Below are 9,539 nucleotides of genomic sequence, written 5' to 3' on the forward strand. Positions count from 1 at the left end.
GGGGCGTTGGACTAGATGATCTTTAAGGTCCCTTCCAACCCAAACCATTCTATGCTTCTATGACATGGGGATCTTGCAATTCATTGCGCTTTGTATTTCAAGTCAAATATTTTGTCTATTAGAGTATCTTAGCAGTTGTAAGCCCAATTAGTTCATTGTCAGCTTTACTACCCAGAACCCACAGAAGATAATTATTTGAGGATGGCATTACAAAGCTAGGTATTATTTTGAGATAATGAGAGCATTCGAAACCACAAAGACTTCCAGCAAATCAAGCTGCACTAATCATTAATTTTTTGCTTAATTATAAAGCCATATCAGCATTGGGATACATCACCGATTCCACGTCTCAGTTCTGTAACAGTTCCTTGTTGAACAAAACAGAAAAAGATCTTGTGGCAACTACTGTATGTCTCTGTACAGGGCCATAAACAGAGACTCCCAGATTTTTAAGGTCAGAACAGATTGCCAGGTCATCTACTTTAGCATCTGGAATATCGCAAGCCACAAAAAAAGATACAGGGCTGTACAATGGATGTGTATTTATAAAACTAATTACAGTTACTTCAGATCAATTGTCAGTAGGCAAGAACCACAGCAATTCTTGCACCAATGGGAGCTATTTTCAAGCGTGCTACAAAGGCAAAACAAGATTCAAGGGTGGGAAGCTATAACAGGACAAATTCAGCCTTCAAATAAGATGTAACTTTCGAAGTGCAATCTGCTATTGGGCCACATATTCTTACGGATTTGCATTGGGGCATCGGAGATTGGCAGATCTGGAGACAGGACACAGCAAAGAGTCAGGGCATGGTGAAGAAAAAATTTTTCCCTAAGTCAGCTAAGCAGGACTGCCTTGCCTTCTTCTGCAGCTCATCTTCTGGGGTCTCCTAAGGAGATTTCACGTAATTGGCAGTTTATGCACTGCACAAGCCCCAGCACGAAGAACATGTTGGTTCTCCTAACCTAACACCTCTAGCCTTAACATAGGCCTATCTGTGTGAAATGCTATGGCTCTGAAGCTGGACTAAATCTGATCCCTCATCATTCATTCTGGCCTTAAAATCCATGGAACTAAAGAAGGCATATAGCCAGCTTAGGAAAACCAAAAGCAAGCAAAAAGACCCAACACAATCTGAACAAAAGCAGCTGCTGGAGTCTAAACAAGCTAAAATCTCTGTAAGCAGCTGAGTTCAGGGACATTTGGTCAATACAGAACATGAGTAAGTGTTGCCACAAGCAGTGGTTTTCCTGGAATTTTTGATTGCTGTGACAAAAAGCCATTAAAACACCAGTTATATTGTGCCAGACAATCCACTGCTGGTGGTGATATTTGTACTGCTACATTGGGCAAATGTTAGGTGTTTGCATGCTTGTCTAACTTTTGGCTACAGCTGATTACCATAGCTAACATGCAATAACTTGCTCACATGCCTAAGTTAATTTAATTTTTTTTTTTTTTCAGTCAGGGAATAACAGACTTGGGACTTTATTTCCATCACTGACAAGAGTGTATCTGAATATTTCTGTTCGGAAAGTTAGCTGTACCAGTTTTCAGATCTCCTGCATAGTAGCAGGGAGAAGAAAAGAAAGACGACGACTGCTGTTTCTCCATCTGCAAGTTATGCCATTAAACAAAGACAGAACCTAGAAAGTACATATTTTCGAGTGTTTACCACAAAGCCTAAATATTACAGCTCCTTCCTCCTGCTTTCTCAGAAGTGAGCATAATCAGATAAGGAGAAGTCTGCAAATTTACATGGTCAGGAGGTTTTCACAGACGGTGGAGTTTTCCACCGCGCTGGTAGCCAACAAGGCTGCAGGGGAAACACATGGCTCGCGTTCAAGGCTGCCTCAGCGCTCCCGGAGCGAGCGCAGCTCCAACACGGAGCAGGCCCCTGGTGCCACACAGCACCCGCAGCCTTCGGTGCACATCAGGCACACAAATCTCACCAGCACGGTTCTGCACTGATTTATCACGGTAAACAAATGGAAGATTAATTTATCACACTCCTGGTCTACATAAGAAACCTAGCTGTCTGTCATGATAGAGGGGAGAAAAGACAACTTGGCAGAAAGAGAACAGAAGAATATAAAAAAAGATAACCTGGGAGGACCAATCAATTTAAATGCAGAGTGTGTAGCGTTGCACATATTGCAGAGACAGGCAGCAGCTACACGCTCTCTCCAATGATGAGGCATGACAGTAAGTTTAATCAGAGGAGGAAGGGGTTAGGATCTCTGGTGAGATCTCCCTTTTCTTTTTGGAATTCATTAATAGTCCAATATTTTTGTCTCTCTCATCCTCACACTTCAAAAAGTTCACATATTGCCTTAATCATTGTTGCTTCTCAACATGCCCCAGCCAAGCATCAAACATTTTTTGCCTGTACTTTGTGCTATCCCTCGCCTCTCCTCTTCCCAAGCAGAGGACTGAGCACACCACAGAGGGATTTAGGGATGTTTGGGTTTGTTTTCAGAGAAGATCGAGTTGAAAAAGTGCAGATGTACAGGAGCACAGGTCCGGGTGGTGTCTGCATCAGTCCACTGCTGCCAGTGTCCTCACTCGCCAGCCAGGGACAGACCCTCATGAACATCATTTCCTAACCCACACCATGTCCACGGCACCAGGCAGTTCCTCTGTGCCTGCAATATGGGGGTGCTGGCCAAATGATTCAAACCTCTCATTCTGGGCCATGAGCTATTTGGCTCAGGCCACCAAATACTGTGAGAAGATCAAGGACCTTAAAATGTGACAGTGTTTTCAGAGGTGTCCAGAATATCCAGGATAAAAGGTGGAGGAGAGCTGTGATGTCGTTGCAGACTTTTGCGTTGGTGAAGACTTTTTCTGTACTGATATCGTCACATGTGGACACGCACTGGCACCGCAGTCAGCAGGCAGGCGATTATTCTGATGATATCTAGCATCATCAGAGCACTCTGACACAAGAGTATTACAACAGAAGATGGATAATATCCACCAGAAAAAAAATAATCCTTCTAGGATTCTTGCTAGGAATTTATTTCCAGGCATCAGATTTTAAGAAGAGGATACACTGCTTGCAGAATGTGGACACCAAAAATCACTCTCAATTGTTTTTTTCCCTTCCTAAGGAAAGTTAACTCAGGACTTAGGCAAGCTGAAATGTGAAACAAGTATCTGTTTATAAGAGCAGGGTCCCTCTTAGCTGTCTCAAAAATTTCTGAGTCTTGAATTGAAAAATAAACAAAAAACCCTCAAACCAAAACCACCCTCACAAACAAATGAAAAAACCCAGAACACAACTTCAACACCAGGCATACATTACTCTGTTTCATTAAATTAAACCTTCTAGGAAGATTTTTGTTTTCACTTTAGTTTTTCCCCTCTGAGCGGAGACTCCAGCTTGCTGGTTACCCAGCTGCTTCAGCTTTATAACGGGTTTTGCTGTCCCCTGGGCACCTGTGGCCACATGGGCCAACGTGTCCTAGGGCAGCATTAAAGACACATCTGCCAGTGCTGGAGGACGATGTGATGGACAGCAAGGCCGTGAGGGCTGCAGGTTACACCCCCTCGAGACCAGCCCCAGCACAGGCAGGAGAGGGGCAGTGAGGAGAGTTGTGCACCCCTTGGCTTTTAGCAATCCCCAATGACAACAGGGTGCGTGCAGGGAAGGGGCAGATGATACCAGAGACACCCTGGTTGTCCCTAAGGGTAGTTCTGTAAGGGTAAATTAGATGGTGAGCACTGGCACATGGTCTTCCAGTTCTGTGAGTGATCATAGTGTGGGCTGTGCTAATTATCACTACCTCATCAGTGCTTATGGGGAGTTTGAGGAACTGCAGAGCAGTTCCCAACAGGCAGCACAAATGAAGACAGGTTCTTCTGAGGGCGAGGAGTGCACTGTGAGAATAGCTATGCCAGGGGCTCTGAAAATGTTCCCTGGCTGGTTTTCTTCACTGGCACAGAAAAAAACCTGAAGGACTGTCTCGCAGCAGCTGGAGGTAGATCAGCCATGGGCAACCTGTACTACAGGCTGCAGCACTCATTTGCAGTTTTCAGGGGAAAGCAGGCGCAGCAGGAAATGTGGAGCTTTACAACTGTTCACAAAGACAAATGCAACTGCAGAGGCATTAGTGTAAGATAAATGCATTTGCACCTCCACAGTGAGCCACTTCCAGTGGCAAAAGTGTGTTAAAAATACATGTGCAAAATCGCAAAACAATTAGAAGAGAAACCTGCTTTTGAAATTGTAGCCTGGACCCTACTTCTAAAGAGCCTTTCATCTCTCCTCTGTCTCTGAATTCAGAAAGAATTCTCTCCACATTTGAGATCATCTGTCTTCCTGTATAATAGTAGTCTAATTATGATTATTTATTAACATTTTCTAAGAATGATCGGGCCTTGCCCTTATCCTGTGTGTGAAGATAAGACACAGCGAGTTACAAGTCCCCCCTTTTCCTTCAGCCAGACAATAGCCCCATCACAAGGCACCACAATGTTAAGGAATAGTCAAGGAAGATCTTTACAGTAAAATTTTTTCCAAAACGAATTCTGCAAAGGTTTCTTAAAGAAACACATTCACTACCAATGACAAGGATAATGATTCACAAGCCATAAAGCCTCGCAAAGGCAAGATCACACATGACAACTCTTCCATGTGTCGGGTAGCTCCCATTTTTCACCGTGTCAGTTTTCTAATGCGGATTCCAATAATGAAGAAAGCATTTCCTTAGGGGAGAAAACTTATCAAGATGCCGAGTTTTTTTTCCCAGTGACTAATTACATGCCATGAAAACCAAGGTCTGATGCCAAATGAGGAGAGAAGCGGGTGGACAGGTATGGAAACCTCGCTGCTTGGTAAGGTCCCAGACAATTTTTACTCACCTCTAGTGTAGTCAATACAATCTTCTCAACTGAAGAAAAATAAGCCTCCCACAAGAACTGTGTCTGCTGTCTAAGTGCTAGGATTTTATCCTGATGGATAGACCTGATTGTAGAAGGAATCTGTAATACAAGATGTAATATAGTCAGAAGCTTCAGAAAACAATGCAATCTCATCAAATTAGTATGCTGCTGGCAAGCCCTCTCCTCTATTAGCAAGCTGCACAGCTTCAGCGCTCCTGTCCAACAAGATGCATGTGTCAACAGTTAAAGCCTTGATGTAGCAATGAATGAGACACAACCCTTTATAACCTTTGGTATTGAATATATGATTTTTTTTATCTGCTTTCTCTTAGTCTGTGGCTGCTTTATGGATGCAAAAGCTCTCCCTCCCTAGCGCTGTGGCACAGTGAGGAGCTCCTCCATACATCCCTCACGCACAAAGCTTTTCATGGACTAGTGTTTTAACAAACTACTTACTACCTGCGGGTCTTGAGAGTCCAATAATAATCCCCAATCTCAAAGTATATTAAAGAAATCTGGAATTGCATTTACAGCAGCATGGCAACACTAAATGCCCTAAGGAAAACATAGCAAAATCTTAAGTAAGACACTACTTTTTGGGAGCCTGTAGATCAGATTGCATTTTACTAATTACTGTGGGTGGAAAGAATAACGTCTTCCACAACACCTGTTATTCACAAGGGAAACCACTGCTTCTTTTTTCCCCTTTCCATTAAATCAACACATTAATTCTAGTAAACCCCAACTGTCCTGCTGCAATGGTTTGCCATTGAAAAACGTAACTGCTCACTGGATCAGAAGGGGAGGGCTTAACTTCTATGTTCTTTCCTCATCCTCACATCCCTCTTCCACACTGGAAGGAAACTAATGTACCTACCTGTCACTCTTTAACTTAGGATCTTGAACAAGGCCTCCAGTACACCACTTTGACAACGCAAACTGACATCATCAAGGGAAATGAACTGCAATTTGGTTCCATTACAAGGGCTACTCACAGCACCAAAAAGGCAGCCAGGATATGTTGCTGATTTGTGTTCACTTTTTCTAGGAACAAAGAGTTGTGCTGTTGTGCCTACTTTTTCGTGATTTCAGATTAGGCCACCTTGTTCTCAGACACTCATTTCTCATAAAACTTCTACCCAAGTTGTTAGTTGTAGAAACATATACCCAGGCTCTGTGTTGCTTCTTGCACATCCCAGCTTATTCTGAAGTTTACCAACACATCCTGCCCTTTCCTGACCAGAACACACTTTGCTTATTCCTAAAATATTGAGAGGTGGCAGTGATCGTTATTTCCTTTCACATCCTCCTCAATCAAATGATTTGACATGAAACATGTTCCTCAAGAAAACTTGAGATTTTAAGAATTTATTTGTAAAAAAATTCCACAAGAATCAGTAAATTTTGTACTGCATTGTTTGCATCCAGGTCTGGACACAGCATCCAAAAAGATCATGGCTCCACAGCATCCAGAGTCAGGTGGGTCAGTCTCTGCTCTCTAAGACCTCTGTCTCTTAGACATTCATTTTAGAGACACTGCTAACTATAATTCAGAATTTGAGCTTATGAGAGAGTTAGCACTACAGCACGGTGGAGCAGAAGAAAATGCTCAGACTGTTGAAGATGGTATTTTACGTTCCTTTGCTATAGGCCCCAGGCAAAATATAGGTCTTTAGGTAAAATATTCCCTGCAAAACTATTTGTGTCATGATGCAGTAAATAACTGCACCAAGTTTCATCTTTTGCGATGAATATTCTTTCTTTTCACTACCTTCCAGTAAGTTCCAATACATAGAGGGATAATGAACATGACCTGTACTGACTGTACGTGGGTGTGTATTAATCACACCTGGGATCATTATCAACAGCAAACAAACAATCAAAGTCACTTCACTGTGGTGATATGACATTTTTCTATAAACTTAAAGATTTCATTGCATTATGTGCAACCTTGCGTGTGTGTGCATATGCGTGTGAGTAAGAAATAAAATCAATACTCATTCCCAACTACGCCTTTTGAAAGGGAAGGCTGCTCTGACTGTGAAGGTTGCTGCAAGAAGTTATGATTTTACAGAACACACCATGCTTGCAAGTGCCTGCAAACACTGTGTCAAGGTTAAAAAAAAAAAGCTTTGGTGCCTGCTCCGTTACAACAGCTGGAAATTAAAATCAGAATTCCCATTTTAACTGCATTTGCCTATTAGTTATTAATCTACTTGTCCAGAAAGACAGGTGGGTAAAATGATGTATTAATACTAATCTGGCAGGATTACACCGGAATTATTAGAACTGGATGACGTCTTAATTAAAGGTCGTTCCAGTAGTAAGTAGGGGGAAGGGAAAAACTACTCTGCCCAAATAAAAGCAGAAAGGCTGGATTAAGCTCTCCCAGCGCTATGATGAGCAGAATATGCAAATAAAAACATCCGAGCTGCTCTCAAACAGGAAATGAAAAACTGTAACACAACAAAAACATTTCCCAGAGCAGACATTCAGGCCCTCTGCCAGCTCTTTAAAAACACTGTTAATAACGGTGTGGTAGCTGTTCAATATGGAAGCAGCTGTGAACAGAACGAATGGCATGTTACCGGAAAGCATGAAGATCAGCAAATTATTATTATTTAAAGAGAGAAATAATTTTGTTCAGAAATATGTGCTGTCCACAGAAGCAAAAATCAAATGGTCCTTTTGTATTTGCAGCTTGTATCACATTATGGAGAACAGGCAGCACTTCACAAGGCTTGCTAGGCCAGCTCTTCACAAGTATTTACTTCTTCAGATAAGTAAATAGGCATCGAATGAGATTCTCAAAGGTACTTCATTTTTGGGGTGCCAAGACACCTGTACCTTTGAAGGCTTCTCTCCATGGATGACAATAGTTTGCCACTTTGGAAATGAGTTAAATTCACCTATGAAAAAACCCACTCTCAGTGGCTACTTAGTGGCTACTCCATATCTTGTGGATCTCTATTTCATGCTGGGCAACGGCATTTTATCAAATGCTACTTTGGGGAAACCAATTTTTCAATAACTTTTCCTAACATCAGCTTCTCCACATACTTTACAGAATGTATTTAGACTATAAAACCCACTAGGGAAACAGAAAAAAAATAATCTAGTGACTTGAAAACCAAAGTAGATGCTGAAGGTGGCAGGGAATTTCTAACTTCTTAGCTCTCTTTTGTTCCATGATCTCAAGGAGATTAACAATAAGTGACAGAACACTGCTTCAGAAAGCAATGTTACATGGTTCAGACATTAGAAAAGGGACAGATTCTGCTTCCCACAAAACTGTTAGGTGGTAACTCCTGCCTGAGAAAATGCCAGCTTTCCTGACGAATCCCTCAGTACCTGCCAGCCAAACAGGGCTGGTGGGACCTCTGAGGATAGACTATTTCTGAAGGACGAGAGCAGAACATGCCTTCAAATGTTTTCTCTCTCATCACAGCTCCTGGTCCAGAAGAGCTCTGCCTCAGAGACACATCTAGGTGCTCCCCACCAGAAGAGATTTCATGCTCTTAGGAAAAATAAGAGAGTCTCCTGCATTTCAGAATGTGGCCTGGTGGCTGCAATGACCTTCAGGTCAAAAAATGAATGATGTCATATTAAATGAGTTCATAGTCAGTATGACACAGACAATCTCTTCATGATAAAAATTCCTTTACAGCCCTGACCTTTCGGATTCATCTTCCCTGTCCATTTAGACAGTGGCAGCAATAATCAACTGATCCGCTGAAGGCCGCGGTCTTTTCCTTACCTGTAATAACAATCTCTCATCGCCTATGACGGCAGCTTGGTTCCAATCAATCACTTCCGAGAACGGCAACTCCCATCCGTTGCTGAGCATAACCGGGACGCAGGCAGCCTGCACGCACACAGAGGCATCGCAGTCGTTAGCGGGTACCCGATGATTAGGGCAAGCTTTGAGGTCTGCACTAACCTCGTGACTATTGTTTTCTGCACAAGCTCAGAAGCTGAGGCAACATGGGAAAGAACACCAGAAGCTAGAGGCCACAGGAGGGCAGCCCAAATGGTCGTGGTTTTCCATTTTGCACTTATTCATATTCACTGAAAGGTGGGGTTTGTATGGACAGTGGTATTTGAAATCTGGTTCTTACGCTGCCAGGCGAGGGCAGAACTGAGGGCTGGAGCACCTCTCCTATGAGAACAGGCTGAAAGAGTTGGGGTTGTTCAGCCTGGAGAAGAGAAGGCTCTGAGGAGATCTTATAGTGGCCTTCCAGTACCTGAAGGGGCTCCAAGAAATCCGGGGAAGGACTTTCCATAAGGGCAGTTAATGACAAAACAAGGGGAAATGGCTTTAAGCTGAAAGAGGGGAGGTTTAGATTAGATATTAGGAAAAAATTCTTCACTGTGAGGGTGGTCAGACACTGGAACAGGTTGCCCAGAGAAGTTGTGGATGCCCCCTCCCTGGAGGTGTTTAAGGCCAGGCTGGATGAGGCTTTGAGCAACCTGCTCTAGTGGAAGGTGTCCCTGCTGATGGCAGGGGGGTTGGAACTGGATGATCTTTAAGGTCCCTTCCAACCCAAACCATTATGTGATTCTATGATTCTATGAACTGTTAAAATGCTGTAGATGTAACACCGGAGAATTTAATACAAAATGATGGCGTCCCTTGCTGCCTTGTGAACAG

At 42.9% G+C, this 9,539-nt stretch overlaps 1 protein-coding gene across 1 annotated transcript in view; it reads right to left on the bottom strand.

The window, feature by feature from the left end:
- LOC104527502 (exostosin-1) overlaps positions 1 to 9,539 on the bottom strand; it is a gene marked incomplete at both ends in the record, with an annotated part of 22,788 nt that overhangs the window by 10,817 nt on the left and 2,432 nt on the right. The window contains 2 exons of the mRNA XM_010171235.1: positions 4,868 to 4,987; positions 8,646 to 8,753. Of these exons, the coding sequence (XP_010169537.1) occupies positions 4,868 to 4,987; positions 8,646 to 8,753 (228 nt within the window). The remainder of the gene's footprint in view (positions 1 to 4,867; positions 4,988 to 8,645; positions 8,754 to 9,539) is intronic.

The sequence above is a fragment of the Antrostomus carolinensis genome, unplaced genomic scaffold (genome assembly GCF_000700745.2).
Source record: "Antrostomus carolinensis isolate BGI_N321 unplaced genomic scaffold, ASM70074v2 scaffold13167, whole genome shotgun sequence".
NCBI classification, from domain to species: domain Eukaryota; kingdom Metazoa; phylum Chordata; class Aves; order Caprimulgiformes; family Caprimulgidae; genus Antrostomus; species Antrostomus carolinensis.